We start from the raw sequence: 26,122 nt of genomic DNA, 5'->3' as shown, positions 1-26,122 counted from the left end.
TTAAAAGGTTTCATACTGTATCCTTCCACTTATATAGCATTCTTGAAAATAAAGTTATAAAGATGGAGAACAAATTAGTGGCTGACAAGGGTTAGGGATGGGCGCAGGTGTGGCTATAAAAGGATAGCACCAGGGAGCCTTGTAGTAATGTCATAGTTTTGTATGGTGATTGTGGTTGTGGTTACAGGAATCTACACCCATATTGCATAAAACCACATATACGAATGCATGTAAAACTTGTGAAATATGAATAAACTCTGTGGATTGTACCAATGTCAATTTCCTGGTTTTAATACTGTACTGTTACCAGTGTGGGGAACTAGGTGAAGGGATATAGGGAAACCTCCCTGTACTCTTTTTGGGGCCACCTCGTGTGAATCTATAATTATTTTTCAACAAGTTTAAAAACATCTTAATTTTTAAAAAATTCACTGACTTTTTCACCTTTTTTTTTTTTCCCCCAAGGGAGATTTGGTGGGGCTTAAGGGTTTAAGCAGGGTTGTGACATTTGGATAGATCTTCCTGGTGGTTTCTTAGAGGATGGATATGAGGGAGGGCAAGACTAGAAGCAGAAAGATATATATTTCATTGATTCTAGGAGGCATTTTGTTTTTTCATTTTAACATCTAAATTGGGATGTTTCATTATAACTATCAGCCAGACAGTAGTCATACTGTATTTGTCATACCTACTCAGAAGAATTAAAACTTGTGAAATGGGTGTCTGAGGCTTGGAAGAAAATTCCAGAGACAGAAGAGGAACATTCTTTTAAGAAATGCTGCATCACCACAGCCCTTGATGGCATGCACAGAGGGCTGCATTGTGTGAAAAATCATGGACATGTAAGACTGAGTCAGAAAAAAAAAAAAAAAAAAAAAAGAATCCTAGGAGTCAGGCTCTGAATGTGAAGTTTTGGGACTATTGTTACCATGTTACTCTTTTTAAATTTCCTTTTTATGTACGTACAAGAGTGAACTGTGATAGAATCTGTATCTGTATAAATCTACACTTTCAATAAATATAAAATAAAAATTCGAAGTGATAAGAAAGCGTGGTGTCAGTTTATTTGCTACCTTTTTTTCTTAACGGGAGCTGAAATAATGGTTAAGTTTTACAACTGATGGCGTCCAGGCAAGGGATAATAGCCTAAAGTGAGAGTAGGACCGTGATAAGAGGGGGAGCGAATCCTTGAGAAATGAAGAAGGAAAAATCGACTCAACTTTGGTGAATTATCAGAAGAGGGGTACAGATGAACGGGTAAGGAAATCTAGGATGGTTTCCAGGTTTTTAATTCGGGCAACTGAGTCGATGTGGTGACCTATGTGGAAGGGATAGAAGGGGAGGGCTTGCAGGGGGAGTTCGTTTTAGGAAACATTGCTTGAGGAGCTTGCTGGCTATGTTGAAGGGAAAAGATGAATGAAGCCTTCGTAATTGCTCTGGAGGGACCGAACCCCGCGCCCGGTACTGGGTGACAAGGGCCCCGGCTCTGCCTCGATGGATTCTGCACCTCAGAGCTGTTTGTGAGGGATGGGAACGTAGGGTCTGCGCGCCCCGCTGTGAGTAGACGGCGGGACCGCCTCGTTACCTAGCACTCTGGGGTCTGGGCAACAGCAAGCTGAGGCCCGCCAGCGACTGTGACTGGCTGGAGCTGCGGGCGCCGGGGGCCGTGGGCGGGCCCGGACTTCAGGAACTGCTCAGCGATTGGCTGGCAGGTACCCAAAGAGCCTCAATCAAACTGTTGGCCCCGCCCTTCCAGGGAGCTGGCGCATATTTCCACTCAGCCCTGTCGCTTAGTTAGACTGGTAAGCAAACTATAGTTGTAGTGGTCGGTGAACGATCCCCTCGGCCACCGCTCCTTCGCGGAGACGGACTGTGAGAGGAGAGCTGGGATTGGCCAACTTGCAGGGGCGGGGCGGGCTCGGCCTTAGTCGGGCTCGGCTTCGGGACGGGCGCCTGTCCTGGGCGTCTATTGGGCTGCGGGATTGTCAACGTTACTGGGAGGCGTGGCCGACGCTAATAAAGTGTGGGACCCGCGCGGCAGCTGCGGTAAGTTCCACCGCAGCTAGAGCTCCGGGTGGTCAGGTGGAGGCGGAGCTTGGCGGCTCCGTAGACTTCAGCCGCAGCGTTTCCCCGGCCGGGTATCTGGCCGCAGCCTCAGGAGACAAGACGGATCCCTCAACCGTCACAGAAATGTGAGTTGACTCTGGTGTGGGGGGCTCGACACCTCCTTGCCAACTCCCAGTCCCAGCGCCGGACTCTGCGGGACGGAAAATGGCGCATTGCAGCAGCTGCGGCGACGCGGGGAACCACCACCGCGCGCCGCCCCCAGACCTGGCCGCCCCTGGGGAGGGAGGGCAGCACCCCATTCCTGCAGCAGCCACGCCAGCACCCCACGGGCGGGGTAGGGGCGCCGGGGTCCCACCTTCATGGCACTCTCTCTCGCCTGCTGGGCGCCCCGTTCAGGTCTCGGTAATAGTGAAGCCCGGGACAGGGCGAAGGTGGGGCATGGAGAGACATCGGGGAGGGGGTTCGAGACCCTTTCTTGTTGTCTGATCGAATCTGTACTTAGGGCCTCTGGAAACAGTAATGGGTGCACCTGCCAGTTAGTAACTTGAATTGCCCTGCAATCTCCGGATTTATGTATGCCCCTCGCCCCAGTGCCATGTTACCCTACTCGCCCACCCCCTCTTGGCGGTGAGCAAAGAACCAGAAACTTATCTGACAGTTCTTTGGCGCCAGGTGAGCAGCTCAGAAAGACTCAGGGGGCAGTGGCATGTGATTCCAAGCAGCCATTCATCTCAAGGCCACCTGTATAGAAGCTGTTTTCCTGTCATCCGGTCTTAGCCAAGTATTTGGAAGAGAAATAGAACTGAGGATCCCTGCCTTCCCGCAACAATTCAATTTAGTCTCTGACCCCCTTCAACACAACCCCCATCCCAAGATCCTGAGGGAGAACTGTGGCGACACCACCATATATTTATTAGAGATTTTTTTCTTTCTTATTACTGTCTGGAGTCCTGGCTTGTCCTAGATATATTTATGTTGCTTCTCTTAGTGACAAAAAAGGGAAAAGATTTATTTATGTGACATATGGTTTATGATTACCCCTGGATGTTTTATTGCTGAGTGTTCCCAACTCCCAACAAATAGTAAGTGAAATGGCCCCTTCAGACGCTTTATAACAATTTCGTTTTTTCTCTATTTGATTTCTACAGTTTTAACTGTATGTGATATTCTAAGCATTTTGGCCAAGCCCTAAGGTTCCATTCGCCCCCGCCCCCCCCCCACACTTTGGGGAGGAGGTGAATGGACTCGTTCCCAACAGCACACATGTGGGATGAACTGAAGGAAATGGAGAAAGCATGGTGACTAGCAAGGCATCACGAGGTCTCTGACCTTAATCTTGTCATTGGTGCCACCATCCTGGACTGCTTCCAACACCAAATACTGGCTGCTAGCTACTCACTGAATTTTCCACCTTCAGAGAACTAGATTGCTTAGCTCAGTAGTAACATAAGAGTCTTGTGGCTTCCATGGCTTAGTATCTTTCTTTCTTTTGCTTCCTTTGTGCTTTTGAGGGAGATGAGAAAGCGATTTCTTTTAATGGGGTTGAGTTGGGTGTAATCTGCTAGTAAAGCCTCTCTGAAGAGTTATTCTCTATCTTTTTAGACCAAAAGAAATTCACTTAGGGAGGAAGAATTTTCTGGGTATTAGTTCTATTGTGAGTAGTCAAGGCATTTCCTTTTTGGTGACTTGTGATGATTTAATTCCTAATGCATTTACTCTTGTACTGCTCCTGGCAGGTATGTTTGGTGAGATTGTGCCCCTGTGTGAGGCGTTCTTGCTGTAACTTCTATTCTCCATCAAGTTTGAGAGATCTCCCTCTGTTGGTGGGTTCTTTCTTGGGAGAGAAAAATCTCATGCCTTAGGTTAGATTTCTGGGAATTCTTTAGGAGGTGAATTTAGTCTCTGTGTGTTGGGACATGGAAAGGAGTTTATCTTGAAGACCCACACTAGATTCATCCCTTCTAAGGCTAAGGGAAAGAAAGAACAATCTCTGTGTGTAGTAGTGTGAACCAGGATTTCCCTTTGAGACATAAAGCACTAGGGGAGCCTCCTGAGACTTGATGCCAAATCTAGAAAAGGAAGGGACATGATGTCTATGATGCATTACATCGAGGACCATTACTCATATTCTTGCTTCCTGTCTATGCTCTTGGAAAAATTTCATAACTAACACAATTGCCTGGCACCCCAGGTCTATCTAAGTGAAACACCCATCTTCTCTGCCAAAAACAAAGCAAGCAAACAGTCCTGACTCAACTCTACCTACAGAAGCCTTGCCTTTGGTGATTCTCCAAGTTGTCCTTACAGCAGCCCCGATATACTAGTCATTGTGTGAAACAATTAATAACCGGTTTCCCTTAAGCAAGGTCTGTCAACTTGCTTGTCTTCTTTAGACTTTGCGTAAAAGAGCTGTTCGGTCCATAGGCGTTAGTCCTTTGTACGAACTTCTAAACCTGGAGAGGAATTTTCCAGTTTGACTTTATGTGAAAGGCTTTTTTTTCTGTCAGGGAAGTGCCATTTAGTCCAAGGCTGGCACATTCGTCCCTGTAGCCATGTCCCTGTAGAGGATGTTTGAATTTGGGTGAAAGGATAGCCCCAAACAGGATCTCTTGATGCCACCCTGGATGTCCTTGAACCCCACGTAAATGTTGTTACAGGATCTTTCATCCCTTGCTTCTTCCTCTATGCTGCATCTCCCTACTTGGAGTCGCCAAGAAGTTAGAATCCTTTCTAGTTGCAGGTAGCCTAATCACCATTGTGTTCGTGGTAGGGGGCGAGAATGCACGTGATTCCTTTCTTGTCTCAGTTACTTTGTGTACTTGGTCCGCTTCCCTCCACAGGTCTGCTCCAGCTCAGCCATCCACTGAAGGGGCAGAAGGGACTGCCCCAGGAGGGGGTCCCCCTGGCCCACCTCCTAATACGACCAGTAACAGACGACTACAACAAACCCAGGCACAAGTGGAGGAAGTAAGTGGAGAACTCTTTCTCTTGAGAGTTTCCAGATGATACAAGTTTAGAAACTTTTTATTTATTTATTTATTTATTTATTTATTTATTTATTTTTAAAGATTTTATTTCTTTATTTGAGAGAGAGAGAATGAGAGAGAGCACATGAGAGGGGTTAGGGTCAGAGGGAGAAGCAGACTCCCTGCCGAGCAGGGAGCCCGATGTGGGACTCGATCCAGGGACTCCAGGACCATGACCTGAGCCGAAGGCAGTCGCTTAACCAACTGAGCCACCCAGGCGCCCAAACTTTTTTTTTTTTTTAAATAGAGGGGTAGCTAAAAGCTCTGGGAAGCAAGGCATCCCTGAGTTACACAGGGCCAGACTTGAGATTCCATTGTTTTTACCCCTGTCTCCAGCAGGGAAGCTTACTAGCTTTGTTTCTGCACCCCCTCAGGTGGTGGACATCATGCGTGTGAATGTGGACAAGGTCCTGAAGAGGGATGAAATATTGTCACAGCTGGATGACCGAGCTGATGCCTTGCAGGTGGGAGCATCACAATTTGAGAGCAGTGCTGCCAAGCTAAAGAGGAAGTATTGGTGGAAAAACTGCAAGGTGAGTTGTCTTGTCCTCTCTGCCTTCTCTTCCTGGGCCTCAACTCATAGAAGGCAAGAAAGCCCTCAGGTTCTACCTTCCTCACCTCTGGTGGCGCAGGATCTCTGCCCTGCCCAACTCTGGGGAGGAAATCTGAAAGCCTCCTTGAGATGCATTACCCAGAATTGGCCGCCAGGGTAGGCCAGAGTACTCAGAACCACTAACTGGGTGCCAGCCCTACGCGAGGAGCTCAGAAGTGGTCAGTCAGGCTGCTTTCCCCCAAAGACCCCTGGGAAAATCTCGCCTGGCCCTTCCCCACACACAGCCAACATCCACACGATGGCTAGGGTAGGTATATATTTAAATACCTGCAGCTTTTAGGAATTAGCGGAATACTTCACAATGAAAAATGAACCAACTGACTAAAGATCCCAAGTCTGCACCTCCACTGGCATTCCTTTCAAAGCCTTCAGGCAATGGGAGCCAAGCGAAATGGAGCATGCTGCAGATGCTCTGATGTTTCTGGGAAGCCTCAGTGGTGGTCCAGGGGTGGTTGTCTCATGGGGAACATGAGACAGGAGGGTTTGCCCTCCCCAAGAGGCCTGCCTATCTCCTGGGTGATGTGTGGTTTCTTCCACTGTCCCAAGGACGGAGAAAGTTCTTTTCCCATCTCTAGTGGGAACATATCTTTCCTCTTCCCCAAATCCAAGGACCCATTTCTTGGTCAATGTTTCCTCAGATGATGATCATGCTGGGAGCTATCTGTGCCATCATCGTGGTAGTTATTGTAAGTAAGTATCGCTGAGGTTGCTGGTGGGGTGAAGAGGTGGGAAGGTCCTGGAGTCTTCTCCCAGCCCTGCCTGCCTGGGGAATGGGGCTGCTCTGACTGAGGTATGGAGATCGCTGCTGTGGGATCGTCACCTGGTTCGGGAGGGAGGAAGGACAAAGACAAGGGACTTCCTTGATGGACAAGCCTTCCCTCTGCAAGATCCCGTGGGAAGATGGTCCCTCCTGTCCTGAGGAAGTGGGGCTGTGCTGTTTGTCACTGGCTTGGGTCAGAGGGAGACCACGGGGATGGGACACCCGCAACTGAAAGGCCTGAATGTCTAGTAACTTGATGTAATTTGCCCTCTTGTTTTCTCCTGTCTCTTTCTCTTTTCCATCTGGGACTTCCTGATTCCTGTGTCCAGTCTACTTTTTTACTTGAGAATGTGCCACCCCTTCCCTGTTCTCCATTGCCATCGAGACTCACATCCCTCTCCCTCTGTTTGCTCTCTCAACGAACGTCCCCGTCTACCTTCCTCCGCCCTGTCCTGGCTTCTCCGTTGCCCATTCTTCCATTTCTGTTGCTTTCATTTGCACTGGGTCCCTCAACACTAGAAATGCTGCTCCTGGCACAGTCTCGAAGTAACTCCCCGAAGAGCCGTAGGTGGCACTCCCTACCCTCTTCTTACGTACTCTCAGCTTCCCCCAAAGCCAAAAAGAGTTGGAGGCCAAGAGAAGAGGAAGGCGTGTAGCCGCGGTGACATGCCCAAGAAGGTGCCAAGATTGGGGGAGGAGAAGGGTGTTGGTGCCCATGGTGTCACCAGGAAAGGCCAGGCCGCTGGAGGGGGCTGGGAACAGTGGGGAGAATTGCAGCTCATTCAGGACTGCCCTGGTCACTTGGGGTTCTTCTCCTAGGCCAGGCCTCAGAAGAGCCTGAGGTGGGCCCAAAGTCCAACTTGGTTCTGTGGTAGTACCCTTTCAGAAAGTCAAATCTGTTTTTGTGGTTATTTCTGATCTATTAGTCTGAGATTTTCGGTGTCGTCAGGGATCTTACAGCCTTTTGCTTTGTTTTCTGGAGACCTACAGAACACACGTTAATTGCAAAAGGACCGGCTTCATTCCCATCTTAGAAGCAGCCCCCTAAGCTCATTACTACAAGGGGCTGTCTCTCGTTCACATTTTCTGCAGCATTCTGTATTGTTCATGAGAGCACTAAATAATTTCATATAGCCAAAGCTGGAGACTCTGAGTTAGTTTTAATTGTTGGCACAGATAAAGAGAGAACGAGTGTTAATTATAGAGAAACAATGAGTCAAGGGCCTCATTTGAGAATAACAAGCTCAGAGGAAGCCACTTGTTGCCTGTTCGTTGGGGAGGGTCCTGCTCCTCCCTGCCCGTTGATAACGTGTGAGGTGTTAGAAATGAGGATCCTTGGGCTCTTGGGGACTCCTCTTCTCTACACCCTTCCCATGTACTTAGCAAAGACAGGGATGAAGCAGGAGGTCCTTCCTGAGGCTGGCCGATTCTGAGTATTCCAAGAAGTCCAGTATACCCGCCAACCCGGTCTTGGGTGGGAGGCGGGACCGTCTGTGGACAGGTGCGCATGTGCACTGCTGTGCTGTCATGGGCCCTCTTATCTAGAGCCACCTGTCTGTTCTTCCTACACTGTGTTCCCCTTCTAAACCACTGGTACCCTTCTGAATTCCACTTTGCCTCCTTTCCTTTCCTCTCTGCATGGTTTGTGGGGGCAGACAGTGGAACCTGAGGATGGGAGGCCAAGGCTGGGCTTCAGGATAGCGTGTGGAGTGGAACAGACCCAGGTGTGAGGGGAGGAAGGAGGCTGGGAGCAGCAAGGGGGAACACCCATGACCCCTTATTCCTCCCATCCTCCAGCCCACAAGCAGGAAGAGGCTGAGGCCAGGCTGGGCCGGGTCTGGATGCTCGCTTTCCATGCAGCAGCATTTCATTGCGCAAAACCATCCTTCCTCTCCCTTTGCCCTTTTCCCACATTCCCTTCGTCCTGCCCCAGGGCAGGACTGAAGAGCTGGAAGAAAGCAGTCAGTGTACCCTCCCAACGGCCCCCCTCGAAGGTCTCCACTCTCCTTTGGGCTCCTCCTTGCCTAATGCAGGGGGTCACCGCTGGAGAAGAACCACCACTGTCCTCGATGTGTCCCGAGCCTGGAGCAAATTCGCACTCTTAGCCCACCCAGCCCTGGCACAGGAATTCTTTCCTGGGTTTCTGTCCCTCTGAGGCTCACCAGATGTAGTTGGCTTTGTTCTTTTGGGGATGTTTGGCCTTCTACTTTCTTTCTTACCCCACCCTGTACCCTCTTCTGTGTCTTTGCTGTCCCTCTTCCCTCCCACCACCCATGTGCATGAGCAAATATGCAACCAAACCCTGGGACTTTGCAGTCAAATGAAGCCGAGCTTCCCACATTCCCTCTTCCTTGGTTTGCCATGAGGCAATGTGGGGTTTCCACTGTGTGTCTGTCATCACCTTTGTCTTTTTTCCTACCCCCAACCTCGTACTTGTATAGAATAATAACCGTTGTACTTCCACCAAAGGCATGTGGCATATTTAGCAACTTCATGTATCCTGAACAAAGGCAAAAAAATATAAATTCCTACCACTAAACTGCCTTGGTTGTTTTCTGGGTTGGAGTAACTGAGGAGGGGCGGGGGAGGGGGTTGTTTTCCTTCCACAGTGTGATGTTGCGTGAGGCCGGAAGGCTGGCTGTGTGTGCCGGGTGGCATTCTTGAGATTAAAGATCTGTGTGTTGGCAGAGGAAGTGGTCTCTACACCCTGTGTTCGTACCTGGTGCGGCCCAACTCTTCCAGGTGCTAGTGAGAGGAAGTGATGACAGGAAGTCGGGTGGGCATTCAGACATCACATCAGAAACCACTGCAGGTTTTCTCAGACACCTCCCCTCTACCCCCTTCCTAGGTCCTCAGGCTGCTCGGCCTGTCCGAGGGGGCGCCCAGATGAGGCCTCTGCAAACACACCCTGTTCCCCAGCAGCCTCACTGCCAGTTTTCTTCTGCTGAGTTCCACTGTCCTGACCAGACACATTTTAGAAATGGATGAAAGGAGAAATCTCTCCGAGGGAGTGAGGTGCTTGTAGGTATCCTGAAACACCCAGTAGCTGTCCAAAATTACCTTAATTGCAGCTCAGGGTGACACAGGGCAACTGACATGGCACCCCAGGGCTGCCTCTGAGGGCCTTCGTTTCACATCCTGAACACTCTGCAAGTTGGTGCAGCTGGCTTGGGGACAGGGCTCAGTTGCGTCCAGTGTGGGGAAAGACAGGAAAGTGGAAAAGCTTTGTGTCTGAGGACACAGGGGGCTTTTATTTGGACAGAATTCAAATGCTTGTGTTATGGCCCACCCCCGACCCCTTTGTCCCACTGCCCCCCACTTGCTCCTTTTTTTAAAAAAGATTTATTTATTTTAGAGCGAGAACGAGAGCACGAGTGTGGGGGAGAGGCGCAGAGGGAGAGAATCTTCAAGCAGACCCCCCACTGAGTGTGGAGCCCACTGTGGGGCTCGATCTCACAAACCATGAGAACATGACTTGCCCACTTGCTCGTTTCTTAATATCTTCCCATTTTCTTTTCCTACCGCAGGCTCATTTTTAACCTTCACCCAGACACTCTGCTTTCCTACCACTCTGTCACCTCTTCATGTTTTCTCCCTTGGTGTTCAGCCCGGGGACACAATGAAGGAAGGCAGAGATCCACACAGAGCCAGAGTCCCCAGGATCTGTGCCTTCATGCCTTTCTTGGGGCCTTTTTGAGCTCTGAGACTTGGCTGGAGTCCTTCTGGGAGAATGTGACTACTCTTTCCTTTTGCTCAGAGGCAGGAAAGCGGTTACCCAGAGGGCCTCAGAGTCTTGGCAGATCTTGGTGAGGTAGCTAGGAGAAAACAAAAGGGAAGGAGGTTGGTTTCAGTTGAGGTAACCCCAAAAGCAGGGGGCTGTAGTATGGGGACTGGCTGGAACTCAGGACACGGGCTTCATCCCTGGTCTGGGTGGGGAGGTGGCTAGATCCGGCTGATTCTACAAGTAAGGAGGGGCAGGGGCAGGGCTGAGGGCAAGCAGGTGCTTACCTTGCCGTCTCTGAAACCCCAGGAACAACAGGGCAAGAAGGAAGAGGCTGCTGGCAAAAAGGACTCCAAAGGCTGTTTTCTGCTCTGTAGGTTGAGAGCAGCATGGGCAGGAATCAGTAGGTTGGAATAATTTCCAAGCCCACACCCACCCCAGCAAGAGGGAAAAAGCAGGGGGGGGGGGAGGAAGAGAGAGAGAGAGAAAGAGAGAGAGAGATTGAGCGTGTGCACGAATGCGTCCCCATCCCCGGTTAAGGAGCGTTCTGCTTTCACCCAGGAACTGGGCACACTGTAGTATTCGTACTTGTTGAAGGTTGTTGGCTATCCGTGTGCTCCTCCACACGGAATTTCCTACCCCTTCCCACCTTGGGACATTTAGAGAGATTTAGGTTAGATGAGTTGTTCACAGGTGAACTGAAATTTTGCGACTAGCTGGGGAATGATGTAAGCTGAGACAAAACCCCAGTTCTGGGGAAGCTTGCAGTCTGGCGAGCCACCAAAGAATGCCCAATGCTCCTGGACGTTTGCATTTCTTCTTTAAAACCTTTCGATGACACTCTGTGACTTTAGGATGACATTCCAGCTCGAAGGCCCATTGTGATCTGCCCACTAATAGCAGTTGAGGGTTTAAGGCTGTAGGGCAGTCAGGCTGCCCATTTTTCATATTTTACCATTTACTAGGTGGGTGACCTTGGGCAAATTACCTAACATCCATAAGTGCTAGTTTGCTCATCAATAAAATGGGAGTCATGATAATACATGTGATCATACAGCTAAGTGCTTAGTACAGTGCTTGCTTCGTGTAAATGCTCAATAAATGTAATTACTTTCAAGCTTCAGGGCCACTTCTCCCTTTTCCCACACACCCCTGGCTCTAGCTGTGCAGTTCCCCAAATTCTCCTGAGACTGTTTTATAATCTGGCCTTCACGTGTGCCGTTCTTTCCATCTTGGCTGTTGCCCTCCCCCCCTGAGCTAGCTCACTTGGCTGGTTTGTCTCCTGCAGGCCATCTTCCCTGACTGCCTAGTCCGTCCCTCCAAGCTGACTAAGCTGCTTGAGGGCAGGAACAATTCACCCTTGATCTCCAGCTCTCAGTACATTGCCTGGTGCCCTGGAACCTGGGGTATAGCGGAATCTTGGGATGTGGGGGCAGCTATGGAGGCTGCTGCCTCGGGAACCAAGAAGCGGAGGCTCAACGAAGTGCTGTGGGAAGCAGAACAAGGCCAGAGACGAGCTGGGGGCAGGAGAGCCACGAGCCCAAGTAGGGAGGTGGGGCAAAGAGGGCACTCCTAGTACCTGGTGGGGAGACCTGGGTGCTGGCCCCGAGGGGCTGCTCCAGGGAGCTGTGGGTGACCTGGCAGGTGTAAGTGGCGCCTGCAGGGCCAGGTTCTACCGTCAGGAAGGAGGAGATGCTGTAGGTGCCTGCTGGGCTTTGCCGGAGGCTGGAGAAGGAGGCACCAGATACTGGGACTGGGGCTCCGCCTGGCTCCTCTCGGGTCCACGTCACAGCCATGTCCAGAGGGTAATAGCCAGCGATGTTGCAGATGAGGGTGGCTGGCGGAGTTTTGTTCTCCAAGCTCAGTTGTACTTTGGGGGAAGCTGGAAGAAAGAATGAGGAATAAGATTCCAGAGGGCTCCAACCTGACAGCAGAGTTGCCCAAAGCCTTCTTTCTCTTCCTGCTGGCAGTGAGAGTAGGTTGTGGATGCTGAAGTCAATTAACCCCTGAGTGGAGTGCCCAAGGCGGGTGTAAGGGGTCCACCCTGGATGCAGGCCAGAAGGGGGCACATCTTCCACAGGTAGTTGAAAAGCGATAGTAAAACCAAGTAAAGGTTGGCTTCTTATCATCACGATAAGCCGCTGATTTTCAGGGACATCAGTGATGAAATACTCCTGCCAGTCGGACCGCTCCCATGGCCCCCACTTGGTTTGCTGCTGCCCCTCCTCAGGATGTGGCCCAGAGGACTGGGCTACTTGGGAGACAGCCAGCTGGGACAGGGCAGCAGGACCCAGGGCTGGGACACCGCCTGGTGGAATTATCCTAGAGTCTGACAGGTGGCAGTCTGTGCCCCTAGGATGTAGATGGCAGTTAGTTCGTGGCAATGCAGTCTGCCTCTCGAGAAATTGCCCCTGTGTTGGATTCTGTCCTGGAAAATGCTCGCATAGGCATATCCCTTCCCCTCTCCCTGGAGAACCGAGTATGGCCTAACCTTGGACGTGGAACTGGATGATTTGTTGAGCTTGGTACAGAGAGGTGGTGATCTGGCAAATGTAGGTCCCCTCGTCCTTCAGAGTGAGGCTAGGCAGGGTGAGGGAGGCATCCCCGGCCACGAGTAGCTGCTCAGGCTCCAGGGTGGCGCCCTCCCGCTTGGCCTGCCGCTGCGCCCTGGTCCAGCTGTACACCAGCTCGCCGTTGCCCTTATGACGCAGCCGCCACTCCACACCGGTCAGCTCCAAGCCCGGTGCTATGGAGAAGCCGCAGTGCAGGGAGGCTGAGGACCCCAGCAGGAAGTTCAGGGACGGGGTCTGTGTTGTCACTTGGAGCTCCACTGTAGTGAGAAGAAGGGTGATTGTGGGCTACTTCCTCCTTGAGTCCACCTGATCTCTAGCTGTGGGCATGTTGTGGGCATCCACCTGCCCCTGCCTCCTCCTCTGGACAATGAGACCAGTTGAGCTCATCTCCCACTAGATGGAACCACAAAGAAATGGTGCTCTGGAAAGGCAGCCTGGCACACATGGTAATCCTAACTATTTTGGAGTCACTTACCCCTGGACAATCTGACAAAAGCTACGGACTTCTCACCAGAAAAGTACATATGCAAAATTATGGGTTAATGTTGACCTTCAGGTCAGACCACTGGAATAGCAGAAAAAGCTTTGGCTCCCTGTTTCTTCCACTAACTAGCTCTGTGACCTTGGGCAAGTCACTAAGGGTTGCCAGGGTCATCTGCTTAAGGAAAGCCTGCTGTGAGACTACATAGGAGTAAGAGTTTTAAAAAGCACACAGTGGTAGTATTTGTGCCAAACGTGCCGAACCTGAATCTAATGAGGAACAATCAGACACATCCAAATGGTGGGATGCTCTTCGAGACAGTGGGCCTGGACTCTCCAAATGTCAGTGCGAGGAAACGAATGTTCTGGACTTAAGGAAGCTAAAAGCTTGGGGCACCTGGGTGGCTTGGTTGGTTGAGCGTCTGCCTTTAGCTCAGGTCATGATCCTGGGGTCCTAGGATCAGGCTCCGTGTTGGGCTCCCTGCTGATCAGGGAGCCTGCTTCTCCCTCTCCTGCTCCCCCTGCTTGTGCTGTCTGTCAGGTGAATAAATAAAATCTTAAAAAAAAAAAAAAAAAAAAAGGAAGCTAAAGGCACAGGACAACTAAATGCAATGCATGATCCTTGTTTGAATCCTGGCCTTTAAAAAAAAAAAGCAAAAACCCAAAAACAAACCAGAAAGCTATAAAGAACATTCTTGGGCCAACTGGAGAAGTTTGAATTTGGACTCTATATTGACAGTACTACTGTATCAATTTTAAAGTTTCTTATGTCTGATGCTCAGTGGCGTACCAAGCAGTGGTGGGGGCGATGGGAAGAGAGTGCCCTGGCAGGGAGGAGTATTTTATCACCAATAGTGTTCAAGATTGCCGATATGGTGATGGTGTGATGGTGAGAATATGTTGTTGAATTCTTAACACACTGTACCCCCTTATTGCCTGCACCACTGTAAACCGCTCCCCACCTTGGTTTGCTGCTGGGGTGATGGTTTTGTGATTATGAAGGAGAATATCCTTGTCTTTGGTTATAAATTTTGTGTTCTAAATGAATACATGCTCTGCATGGAAACTTTTGGGGTGAAGTGTTGAGATATCTGCAACTTACTTTCAATTAGTTCAGGGGGGAGGCTATCTATCCTTCCATTTATCAAGAGAGAGAATGTGGCAAAATATTAATAATTGGGTATTCATTACCCAATTTTTTTACCCAATTTTTTGCCCATTATTCTTTCACCTTTTTTTTGTAGGTTTGAAATATCCCAAGATAAAAGGGGGGTTACTTAGCTGTGCCACTGGACAGATAAGAGAACTCCTCTTTTCTAATGTGGCAGGATAAATTTAGGTTGCACCACAGAAAGCTTCGAATGTTCTGGGGCTTCCTACGGATAGGAGGGTAGCCCCCTAATCTCTGGACTTGGTTGTCTCTTTTTGGAGGCAAAATACTGGATTTGATGAATTCTGGAGAAACCTATCATCATGTTCTCAATTTCCTGTACCCGCTGGGTGGGATGTGCTGGGTGGGAGAGGGCAAGGACCAGGTTTTACTAATAAGAGCTAATGAACGAATTTGCATCGCTGTCGTTGCTCTAATCTTGAAGCGCCAGACCAGGCTGGCTTTCACTGGGCTACAACTGGTACTTGGCTTAATAAGACTGCTAGGGACAGCATATGTGAATAGAGCATCACAGGTCATTTCCTTAGATGAGGGAGGTGAAAATTATCCCAGAGGTGAAAATTATCCCAATCCAATTATTTGGGTCTTTAGGAGAAAGGACCGAGGCTAGGGGACACCTTGAGATGACTGATGTGGATGGAGGTGGGCTTGTTCCCTTCCTTCTCCTTCTATTCCCCCCCATAGCTGACCACTTGAAAAAAAAAAAACGCCAAACTTTCTTTCTGCTACTTTTAATTTTCTCACCTGCAGTCGGTACCATCCCATGGGGGCTCAAGGGCAGGTTCAGTGTGGGGTGCAAGACAGCCCCATTCTCAGCATCCCTGGGAGTCTTCATCACCATGGAGACACTAGGTCCCCCTCCGGATACCTGCACGTTGGTGATGAACCAAGCTGCCTTCACAGTGGCCTGGAGAAAATAGTGGGAGATCTCACAGGTCACCTCCTTCCCGTTGCAGTCAGCATGGAGCAAGGCCTCGGCCTGGGGGATCTGTACCAAGTTCACTGGGGGAGAAGGGCAGCACAGAGGTCTAGTTGGTTTGAGGACACCTGGCCCTCGGGAACTGGGCTGTCTCAGCAGAGGGAGCCCAGAAAGATTGGGACATAGGGTGGAGGGTTCTTACCCGAGGCCTCGAAGGTAACAGGTGGGTTGTCTTTGGCCAGTGTGCCCCCTTGGAAATCGGTGAAGCCTTCCAGGGAGCCGTCATCCAGCACTGGTACCTGCCTCAGCACGAGCAAGGCCTTCACCGTGTTCCTACTGCTGGCAAAACCTCCATGCTGCCTACCTTCCTCCACCAGGAAGCAGTTTAGGACCACATCCACTGCCCGCCACTGCCTTTCAGCTGCAGGTTAAAAGATGGGGTGAGCACCCTCTTCCCACCCCATCTGTGGAGTCATCGAGGAAGGGGTAAAAATCTTCCAGGGTCCTAGCTGTCTCTGTGTCTCTCTCTTGTCACCCCCAAACCAGCCTTCTGGGAAGCCCCTGCTACTCCAGGTACATACTTGGTATGAATTATTTAAAATGCTGGATTTGCCTTGCTCAGAAGACTTTGTTTTTATTCTTACTACAACTGTCGCAAAAAAACTACCTCTTCAGTCAAAAGAATTCTCAGCAAAAGCAAATAAATGAGCAAAACTGCCACTGGGAGAGGAGACAGGACAGTTGTGTGGCTAGGGGCCTTGGCAACCATCTTCTCGATTTCCCAGCCAGCCCACTGGGTCTGCTCCGCTTTCTGCCATTACAGGTGGCCTTCCCCTCCCCCACCTCCAGGGCTCACCTCCCGCGGGGATTTACTAGCCCCGGGAACCCTTCCTTTTCACGGTCTCCTCTTGGCTAGGCCCCCACCACATCCACCCAGGAGGCCCCTCTTCTCTTCATTTGGCCTTTCCCACAGTCTTCTACCCTCTCCCCAACACCATTGGTGTCCTACTCTGCCAGCCTTTTTCCTGTTGGTTCCTGTTGGGCTTAGGAGGCGATAGGAAGCCATCCCTGCCCCTCTCCCCAACCCTTTCCCCTTTGGGAATCTCACGGCGGGTGGCTACCTGGTGCGCCCTGGGCCCGACACTCTCCCCCCCGCCCCCCCAGCCAGTGCTCCCCACTCACCTGGGTCAGCCGCCACCCGGGACAGAGCCAGGCAGAGCAGCAGGCACCATCCCTCCCCCGTGCCCATGGGGGCGGTGCGCCCGCCCCTGGTCTCCCGCGTCCCCCACCGCCCTTCTGCACGGCCTCCCGATGGCACGGCCGGGCTGCGGAAGAGGGGGCCTCTCCAAACCGCCCTCGCCGGCCTGTTGCTTTCTCATCAGTCCTTGGCCTCCTCCTCTTTCGCTTTCACTTTGATTGTCACCGCGGCTGCCTTTGCCTGGGAGTGAAGCCACCGGGTGCTCCTGCCAGAGTCCTGTTCATTGTTCTCCTTTTTCTCCCCTGCCAAATCCTCTGGTTATCTCAAGACCTGACTTTACTGCATGCACCCTTTTGCTCCCCACCCAAGAAAGTGGAGCTGAAATAAGGGGGAAGGGGAAGGGCGAGACTGAAGGGCTACTGGGGACCTTTCTTCATTTTCTGTGGGTGCCACACCCACTCGCGACCCCCACCCCCCGACTTGGCGGGGCCCCAACACTAGTCTGCGCTGGAGAAAGCTCCTCCCTCAGATCCCCGATCTGGGAGAAGAGGCTGGGAGTGGCCTGCACCGTGAGATTGGAATTTCAGAGAGACAGCGCGGGGAGAGCTTGGGTGTGTGGTTGGCTGGCACTTTATTTTGCCGAATTTTTAGGTCAGTGATACAGCACGTGGTGGTTCCTAGGGGAAAATGTGTTCTCCAGCTAGGGCCCCAGCCCTCCAGTGCAGCGCAGGGGTGAAGGTGGCTGGGCCAGGGCACACGCGGGGCCCCTGCGCCCCACCCTCCACCTTTTCCCATGCGCCCTTGTCACTGCCAGTCTCCAAAAGGCACTTTCTCAAGTCTGCGCACAGGAAAGGGTCCTGATGACAGGATGGTACTGAAACCCGGGGGTAGGGGTGGGGCCGGGGAGTGGGGGGTGGGGTGTGCCAGGTCTCGTTCCCCGTGGATGGCTGCTGGGGTGGGATGGAGGCAGGGATTTTATTGCAGTGATGACCCCCCCCCCCCCCCCCCCGCCCCGGCCCCATCCCGCCAGTGCGGGAGCTCAGGAGTAGGAAGCAGGTTCTGGTTTTCGGTAATCTTCCTGAATGGGGATGGCGCTGCCCTCTTCCTCCCTGGGGCAGCTGTAAGGACAAGGCTCTGTAGGCACCACTGGACTTTCTTCTTTGTCTGCGGGAGGAGAATCAGATGAACCTTGGCGGGCAGTGGGGGGTGGTGAAGGGAGTGGAGATGAGCCAAGGAGGGTCAGTCTGGGGGAGGGAGGTCGGGGCTGCCAGCTAAGAGGAAAGGAAGAGGAGGTGGGAGCCAGGATTGGTAAAGATAGAGTGAGGAAGGCTTCTGTGAGGTTCCTGGCATGGACAGCGGGGCTGGGGTGGTAGAGTAGGGTGCAGGGACAGGACTAGAGACCTGTATTTTGTCTCTTACTTAGTCTGTGTTTTCTTCGTTGATGGAAGAACAGGGCTCCGATCATGATGAAAGCAAGAAACATTCCAGAGAGAATCACAAAGATGCGGATGCAATCTGAGCTGCACAGGGACCTTTGGGCTGTGATAGGCAGGGGCCATGCAAGGGTTTTTGGAGAGGGCCTACATCTTGTTTCCCCTCAGCCCAGGCAGCCTGTCACCCCTCCTCCCATCTCTCTCCCACCCCTCCCCCACTGCTACCATTGGACTAAATTCTTTCCTAATCCCTAGACTCTGCTTCTTCCCCTTCTTCCCCTGACTCCTAGGAGCTTTCTGGCTGGGTTCCCTCTCCTGTATGCAGTCTCTCTGGGGGTAGAGAATGGGGAGAAAACTCACGTGGCCAGTGGGTTGAGAGAGCTGGGGCAGGCAGCCACCTGAAGTCAGCCAGAGTCTGCACCTGCCGGACTGTCCTGGCCTCCTGCATCTCTGGAAAAAGAGACAGGGTGAGCAGCAGCAGGGAACCTCCTAGGGCACAAGCCTGGGCTGAAGGAAGGCCTGAGGCCTAAGAGGCACGGGGAGATGGGAAGGCTGACCAGATGGCCAGGCAGCTTATGTGGGGAGGGTGGTGGTTGGGGCGCGACCCTTATCCCCGTGACTGGACAAAGTGTTGCCTGGAACTTACTTTTGGCATAAGGTAAGTGGGTGGGTTGTGGATGTGGGCCCGGGGCCCGAGATGGTCGAGGCAGTGTCAGCAAGGGGTTTGAAGGAGGATCACAGTCCGTGCACTCCTTGTCCCTGCACTGCCAGCCCTTGGGGCAGGCACACTCTGCATTTGTGGTGAGGGTGCAGTTTCGGATGAGAAGACCTAGGGACGAGGAGGGCGGGAGGAACACAAGAAGCTCAGGCCTCAGAGACCTGCCAGGCGCACTTGCTAAGTCCTGTCCTGGGCTCCCCTCCCAGGCCCACCTCCGGAGACTCCTGCCCCAACTGCACAAAGGCCTGCCCCTCCCTCCCTGTCACCCAGTGCCTCTGCCTTTATTACTAGTGTCATTCAAGGAGACACTTGGGGTTTTTCCTTTATTCATGGTTCAGCAATGCCAACTGTAAAAAGTAGAAACAGCTTGCAGGATTTTCTCTCCTATTCACTGGCACTTTGATGGGTGGACAGAGAGGTACACAGGTCATAAGTGTAAACTCGCTACAAATTGGACCCACGAACAAGAGCGGCAGCGTTCCTCTCTAGGCACTACGTCCTCCCACGCACAGATAGCCACTAGCCTGACTTCCTAATGCTGCAAGTTCATTTTGCTTATTTTTTGTCCTGTATTTGTGTAGTCATGCCTGGGTACTCACTGTGTCTGACATTCTTACTCAATCCTTTGTGAAATTCATCCATATCGTAACTGCAGACCGTTCATTCTCATGCTGTATAGCATTTCACCGTATGAATATACCATGATTCATGTGTCTGTTCTGTTAACGGGCATTTGGGTAGTTTCCAGTTTTTAAGCAATCAGGAATAGTGCTGCTATGGTCCCCGATAGGTTTTTAACTTTACTAGAGGGTTCCTTGATTAGTAACATACTTTGCCTTTAGAATATAAATTTTATTCAAGTGTAGATGTCAGGTGCTGAGTGACTGCCGATAGATTATACTAGGGGAGGAGGATGTGAGCGGAACTGGGCTGGGTTGGGCTCACAGGTGGTCAGGGTTAAGAAGAGGAAGGTGATTCTGGGGAAGGCACCAGCACCCGGATGTGGGCCAGGCTTGAGCCTAGCCTGGTGGGGCCCTGGGACAGTGCCTTCCTGACAGGCAGAAGAGGGGTACAGAAAGGAAGGCTGGAGGATGCCAAAGATGATGACCAGGGCTCTAACAATTCCTTTAGCAGATGCCTTTTGTCAGGAAAGGGAGAGGGACACAGATTCCTTCTTCCCATCTTTATGCCCCTATGGTTGCTTCTTTTGGAATTCTGACTAGTAGTTGCTACCAGAATTTGGTTTCCTTGTGGCTTACCAGGAATCGTGAGCCAGCCTGGACAAGGGTCTGCAGGACGAGAACAGTGATGGGGGAGGTAACAGTGACCGTGGGAGAGAGAAGAGATAGGCAAAGGTGAGGAAGATCACCAGAGGCGGTGGTCAGGAGGATATCTGCCCGGAGGGAAGAAGGGTTAAGGAGAGGGCTGGGCTTGGTTACCCGTGGGAGGATTGCCACGGTTTTCAGTGATGAGGATCCAGAGACCTGGGAGTTCTCTTCACCATGAGGAGGGCGCCCCTGTGCCCCAAATTCCAGGCTGATGTCAGGCACTTCTCCATCTTACCCAGGGGAACACTGAGGTCCAGAGGGGGCCATACTCATTCAGCCTCCCCCTGACCACCTCACCCCTGGCCACCATCCCTTGGAGTCCTGCAGCCAGTCGCTGCATGGGTGCTATGGAGGCCTCTGGGCTGAGTCTTACAGAGAAGGGTCATGGAGCACAGCGAAGGGAGCGCAGCTCAGTATTGGGAAAAGGCCTTCTGGTGGGGCCTGCAGCGAGTGGGGAGGCTCTGACCAAAATATTCCAACCCTGCTGGGGTTGCTGCCAAGAAGAGAAAAGCATCCCTTAACATATTTTTAAGTTAAGTGGACTGAGGAATACTTGTGTATTTAAGATGTTGTTTTTTGACTGATTGGCAATGGCAAAACCTTTTGCTGAGTTCATTTTTAAAGAGGACAGTGTAAAAGGCCTACTGAGACCAAGCACATTTTATAGGTAAGCAGTGTAGTAGTTCAGTCCCGGAGTCCTCAGAAGGGTCCCCAGGGGGAACGTTTATTCAAAGGGGCCGCTTTAGAGTCTGTGACTCTATCCCGGCTGGCACAGTTTCTGAAATTCTAGCTAAGCTGGAGGAATAATAAAAGAATTCATAACAGAGCTGCAGACATTACACTTCTTCATTTAAAAAAGGTAAAATTACAAAATAAACAAGAAAAACATGGGCCACATACATATTCATTTTCCTAAATTGGCTTTTGTGCAAAAAAAAAAAAAAGACAAGAAGAAGGATGTCACCACTGGCTGGTATTGTTGTACCCTAAGAAAGAGGTTCTCCAGTTCCAAACAAATGCGCGCTTCAGACAGCCAGGTCATCAATGGGGGGGGGTCGCTCATCTGAAATCTGGGGACCTAGGGCCACTTCCTTCCTCCCCTATTTTTCACTTACTCCTTTTTCTTGTCGTGATCTGAGTTGTACATGCAGTCTTGGCAGCCCCCCAACTCTGCTGACCCCTTCCCTGTAACACCAGAGTTCTCCCCACATCAATATGTGCCCTGCCCTGCCCAATGCCCTGCATTGGCTCCACTTGCGGTAGCCTCAAAGTGACGAGCTCGGACCCCCTCCTCCTTGCTTCTCCACACCCAGCTCTGCCACCTTGCTCCCCCAGAGGGTTGCCCTTCTCACCGGAGTTACAATGCCGACAGCTCTCACAGTGGCGCCGGGAATGGTGGTCTGGTGAGAAGGAGGCCCCCGGGATGCACGGGTCACACTGAGCAGCCTCGCCAGTCCTGTCACAGTCCTTCACGAGGAAAGTCCCTGTGAGCAGAGGTCCAGGGTCAAGGCCCAAGGAAGGCCACTTCTCTGCCCTCTTCAAGGTGGTACAGGATTCCTGTCCTTGCTTGAGCTCAGATGCGCTCTCCGCTGCCCTTCCCCCCGGTGGCGAGGCCTCCTCCTCTTACCTGGCTTACACGCCTGGCAGCACAGTTCTCCCTGGACCCAGTAGTGCTTCTCCGAACAGCGCTTGGGGGCTGGGGTCGCCGAGAGCCCTGCCAAGGTCCCCAGAATCCACAGCCAGCAGGGAGGTGGCCGGGCCATGGCTCTTGCCCAGGGAGCCCTTTCTGCGCTCCAGTTGCTGCCGGCTGGCCTCCGTGGAGCTGGCCCCTCCAGCGGGTGCTGGTGCCCTAGTCTCTGTACGTCCCGGCAGCAGCCGCAGGCCCTCTTCGAGGTGCCGGCTTCAGGTGGCAAGCCAATCTTTGATGGCAGCTGCAGCTCTATTGTGGCTGGTTTTTTTTCACAGAGCAGTGGCTTCCACCCCCTCCCCCTTTTCCATGTGCTAGGTGCTGGGTGCTGGGTGCCAAGGAGAGTATTAAAGGGCAAGCACTGTCAGAAGACCTGGGGCTCTTCGAAGCCCTCCATCTCCCCCAACACGCCGGCCTCTCCCGGTTGCCATCTCGCTCTTGTGCCCGCTGAGATCGTAACCCACCCGTGCCTGCCTCTTTTACAGAGTGTTGAATGGGGTTGCCACCTCTCCCATTCACGCGCTCAGACGCAAAGATGCCCACGTTGCCCCTTGTTCACAGCTTGCAAGCTAATACCAGTTTAGAGAAGGAGGGGGAGCCTGAACTGAGTACAGGTCCACAGACTTTGAGCTGAAACTCTTGGGGTCAGATAAGTTTTAGAATTCAGAATTTTTCAGATTCTGGGGAGTAACTAGGCCCGCAAGATGCCCTCATGGGGCCGAGGTAGCGCCCAATCAAGCACAACATTTCTGCAGCAAAAGAATTGAATACTTGGGCGCCTGGGTGGCTCAGTCGGTTAAGCATCTGCCTTCAGCTCAGGTCATGATCTCGGGGTCCTGGGATTGACCCCGCATCAGGGCTCCCTGTTCAGTGGGGAGCCTGCTTCTCCCTCTCCCTCTGGCTCTGCCCCTCCTCACAGCTCATGCCCTCTCTCTTTCTCTCAAATAAGTAAATAAAATCTTTTTTTTAATTTTTTATTTTTTTTAAAGATTATATTTATCCATTTGACAGAGAGAGACACAGTGAGAGGGAACACAAGCAGGGGGAGTGTGAGAGGGAGAAGCAGGCTTCCCGCTGAGCAGGGAGCCTGATGCGGGACTCGATCCCAGGACCCCAGGATCATGACCTGAGCTGAAGGCAGACGCCCAACGACTGAGCCACCCAGGCACCCCCAAAATCTTTTTTTTTTAAAGAATTGAATATTTAAGCTAAGTGGGGTGAATAAGGACCGTAATTAACCCTTGCATCAACTGAGGTCTGGTTTTATGGCCAAAAGACTTTGCTACAGAATGGTTCAGAATTGCAAACAAGGGACTTAAACCTGTGTTCTCCTCTCTTTTGAACTCTGCTCGGAGATCACGTGTGATCTCATTTCATCTTCCTGCCAGCCTGGGGGATGGGTATCACTCTAGTCCATCCAGCCTTCCCTGGTCACCTCACTATCATCTTCATCCTCCCTTCCCAGCCTTGGCACTTGGGATCAGATTCCCTGGGTCATCTCTTCCCTGTTTCCGCTGTTTTCCTGGGAAGGCTGGTCTGGGGACATTGGAACTTGCTGGACTTTTCTCTCTTTGAGTCCTGAGAACGCATGGCTTATTTCTCCAGGTCACTTTTCATTCAGGGGCTTTGCTGTTCTTTCCACATTGCTCATAAAATGTCACACTCCTGTGACCTCACCTGTTAGCTCTGTTCTCTATCTCACTCTAGTTTCCTTTCTCTTCATATTTTCCATCCTCTTGCCTTTCCCCAGCCCCTTCTTCTCTTTAAGAGGGTCCTCACATGTGGGAAGCCACATATGAGTGTGATCTGAAGAATTATTTCTACACAGCCATCCTTCTCACTATCCGGCAGGGCACCTGAATTCCCACCTCAGACTGATAACCTTGCGATCTGAGGATTGGGCTGTCACGAACGGTCCTGCCCTATCCCCAGATTATGGTCACTATTTTCACTGTGAATCTTTTTTTTTTTTTAAAAGATGTATTTATTTGAGAGAGAGAGTGTGGGGGAGAGGCAGAGGGAGAGAATCTTCAAGCAGACTCCCTGCTGAGCGTGGAGCCCCATGAGGGGCTTCATCCCACCACCCAAGAGATCATGACCTGAGCCGAAACCTGGAGTTGGACGCTTAATGGACTGAGCCACCCAGGCACCCCTTCCCTGTGAATCTTAAACCCTGGGTGGGCACGGGGAGGCGGGGGTGTGTGGGGTTGGATGACACCATGCAAGAACAATGAGGAGTTGGGACCTTTAGGGAGAACTTTCAGGAAGCGGAATTGGAGGACCCTGAGAGGACTGACAACTTTGACTATCCGCAAGCTGCTCACCCATGCGAGGGAGGCTTCAGTGCTCTGTGCTAGGACCCATCATCCCCTCTTCATGGGGGAAAGGGCAGGAGCAGGGTCTGCCTGGCTCTCCTGGTGTACCCTGGCCAGGAGGAGGAAAGCCAGCTTTCTGGACCTCACTTTCCTCTGGGCAAATGGAATGACCTCATCTCCTGCCTTCTGTGCTGTTTGCTTCAATTTCTGGTGAGTCTTGGCCTGTCCTGGACTGGCTCCCTGGATAGTTCCTTCCTCTTGTCCACAGGCCCTGCAAGTGCAGCCTGCTGACCTCTCCCTGGGAATCTGCCACTACCACATTCTCTCTGGGAGTGTGGCTTCTCTCCACACCTGCCGGCACAGAGATACATCTTCTCTTCTGAAAAGCTCCCTCCTTCGCTTGCATCTCCAGGGACAGGCCCAGCACTTCTCTTTTGATGATTTTCATTAGTTTTTTTTTTTTTTTAAAAGATTTTATTTATTTATTTTAGAGAGAGAGGGTGAGAAAGAGCATGAGAGGGGAGACGGTCAGAGGGTGAAGCAGACTCCCATTGAGCAGGGAGCCCGATGTGGGACTCGATCCCGGGACTCCAGGATCATGACCTGAGCCGAAGGCAGTCGCTTAACCAACTGAGCCACCCAGGCGCCCGATTTTCATTAGTTTTGAGGGCCTGACTAAACCTTCGGTCTGGAGCAGTGACCATAGCCTGGATGTCAGCAGGGGCCACCCTGCTCCTTGATATCTAGGTAAGACACTGCTCGCCTTCCAAGCAGGACAGGTCCTGGACAGAGTGGGCAGGAGGCAGAACTGTCACTTGGCACCAGTTCCAGTGGGTCAGCTGTTGTAGTCACCTCTCGTCCCCACTCAGCTAAAGTCCTGTTCCTGTCTCTGTGCTCCTGCCTGTTCCCTTACCTCTGCCCTGCCACAGGTTCCAAATTTGGGACACAGGGCTTTCTGGAATTTTCCTCCAAACCAACTGCAAACAGAAGGCTGTTAGGTGTGGCAAAACTTTTGCTGAAGGTTTATATATCATAGGGATACAACTTAAAATTGCATTTTGGATATTCTTGTTCTCAATGGTCGGTCCCACCCCAGAGATTTATCAGGGTCTGGCTACCTTACAAGGCAGTAAAGGCACTGACCATCTTGCTGACAGCGTCCCCCACCCTGCACAGACTACCTTTCAGAAGCGTTCTGTCAGGGGGCGCCTGGGTGGCTCAGTCGTTAAGCGTCTGCCTTCGGCTCAGGTCATGATTCCAGGGTCCTGGGATCGAGTCCCGCTTTGGGCTCCCTGCTCCGCGGGAAGCCTGCTTCTCCCTCTCCCACTCCCCCTGCTTGTGTTCCCTCTCTCACTGTGTCTCTCTCTGTCAAAATAAATAAAATCTTAAAAAAAAAAAAAAAAAAAAAAGAAGTGTTCTGTCAGGCAGCATACCTCATTTGTCTTCAGCCCCCAATCCCCAAATCAGTCTTGGCCCTTTATAAATCTATAACCAGTCAAAATACCCAGTGGAACAAAACTCTCTCCAAGATCTTTCCTTAAAAGGAAGTTCTGTTACATTAAGTAGATGGCAGAAATCACTGTTCCTGATCCTTATCAACCAAACCCCTTAGTTTTTCTAGCCTTCTTTGTCCTCCACTCCATTCCTTCATCCTCCACTCCTACTTTCTTTTTTTTTTTCTTTTAAAGATTTTCTTTATTTATTTGACAAAGAGAGAGAGAGGGAGAGCACAAGTAGGCAGAGAGGCAAGCAGAGGGTGAGGGAGAAGCAGGCTCCCCGCAGAGCAGGGAGCCCGATGCGGGGCTCGATCCCAGAACCTTGGGATCATGACCTGAGCTGAAGGCAGACGCTTAACGACTGAGCCACCCAGGCGCCCCTCTTTTTTTTTTTTTAAGATTTTATTTATTCATTTGACAGAGAGATAGAGAAAGCATAAGCAAGGGGAGTGGCAGGCAGTGGGAGAGGGAGAAGCAGACTCCCCGTGGAGCAGGGAGCCCGATGTGGGGCTCGATCCCAGGACCCCAAGATCATGACCTGAGCCAAAGGCAGACACTTAACCAACTGAGCCACCCAAGCACCCCTTCCACTCCTACTTTCTTTGGTGACCTCCCCT

General features: G+C 51.5%; 3 protein-coding genes across 8 annotated transcripts in view; 1 reads left to right on the top strand and 2 right to left on the bottom strand.

Moving 5' to 3' along the window:
• The first annotated feature begins 1,946 nt into the window (after nt 1–1,946).
• VAMP1 (vesicle associated membrane protein 1) overlaps nt 1,947–26,122 on the top strand; it is an 80,477-nt gene continuing 56,301 nt past the window's right edge. Inside the window, exons 1-5 of one of the 6 annotated variants that reach the window (XM_036117655.2) lie at nt 1,957–2,192; nt 4,908–5,034; nt 5,468–5,626; nt 6,345–6,396; nt 8,264–9,005. In XM_036117655.2, the coding sequence (XP_035973548.1) occupies nt 2,191–2,192; nt 4,908–5,034; nt 5,468–5,626; nt 6,345–6,396; nt 8,264–8,571 (648 nt within the window). In that variant the 5' untranslated portion in view covers nt 1,957–2,190 and the 3' untranslated portion in view covers nt 8,572–9,005. Of the gene's footprint in view, nt 2,193–4,907; nt 5,035–5,467; nt 5,627–6,344; nt 6,397–6,795; nt 9,006–26,122 lie in introns of those variants that run through there. The other 5 variants (XM_036117659.2, XM_036117653.2, XR_013449064.1 and 2 more) reach the window with 5 other exon arrangements.
• On the bottom strand, nt 9,793–17,501 carry TAPBPL (TAP binding protein like). The gene is made up of 7 exons (XM_036117651.2): nt 16,513–17,501; nt 15,533–15,751; nt 15,156–15,413; nt 12,679–13,017; nt 11,767–12,069; nt 10,475–10,558; nt 9,793–10,281 (listed from the first exon to the last, which is right to left on the bottom strand). Exons 1-7 carry the CDS (start codon nt 16,577–16,579, stop codon nt 10,238–10,240), a joined length of 1,314 nt encoding a protein of 437 aa, XP_035973544.1. The 5' UTR covers nt 16,580–17,501; the 3' UTR covers nt 9,793–10,237.
• CD27 (CD27 molecule) lies at nt 17,446–22,156 on the bottom strand. Its single transcript, XM_036117652.2, has 6 exons — nt 21,635–22,156; nt 21,360–21,491; nt 18,608–18,790; nt 18,322–18,411; nt 17,948–18,067; nt 17,446–17,692 (listed from the first exon to the last, which is right to left on the bottom strand). The coding sequence occupies exons 1-6, from the start codon at nt 21,768–21,770 to the stop codon at nt 17,568–17,570; spliced, it is 786 nt and encodes a 261-aa protein (XP_035973545.1). The 5' UTR covers nt 21,771–22,156; the 3' UTR covers nt 17,446–17,567.

This window comes from Halichoerus grypus, chromosome 6 (genome assembly GCF_964656455.1).
Source record: "Halichoerus grypus chromosome 6, mHalGry1.hap1.1, whole genome shotgun sequence".
In the NCBI taxonomy this organism is placed as follows: Eukaryota; Metazoa; Chordata; class Mammalia; order Carnivora; family Phocidae; genus Halichoerus; species Halichoerus grypus.
Note: the sequence above shows the minus strand (reverse complement) of the source record. Positions and strands in the feature narration are given on the sequence as shown.

Excerpts from the sequence above, each read along its gene's own strand:
- TAPBPL (XM_036117651.2), bottom strand. The coding sequence starts at position 16,579 with ATGGGCACGGGGGAGGGATGGTGCCTGCTGCTCTGCCTGGCTCTGTCC. Across the intron at positions 15,752-16,512 it reads CCGGGTGGCGGCTGACCCAG|CTGAAAGGCAGTGGCGGGCA; the intron begins GTGAGTGGGGAG and ends TTTAACCTGCAG. Across the intron at positions 10,282-10,474 it reads GGGGTTTCAGAGACGGCAAG|CTACCTCACCAAGATCTGCC; the intron begins GTAAGCACCTGC and ends GTTTTCTCCTAG.
- CD27 (XM_036117652.2), bottom strand. The coding sequence starts at position 21,770 with ATGGCCCGGCCACCTCCCTGCTGGCTGTGGATTCTGGGGACCTTGGCA. Across the intron at positions 21,492-21,634 it reads CTGCCAGGCGTGTAAGCCAG|GGACTTTCCTCGTGAAGGAC; the intron begins GTAAGAGGAGGA and ends CTCTGCTCACAG. Across the intron at positions 18,068-18,321 it reads TCTCTCAACCCACTGGCCAC|CCCAAAGGTCCCTGTGCAGC; the intron begins GTGAGTTTTCTC and ends TGCCTATCACAG.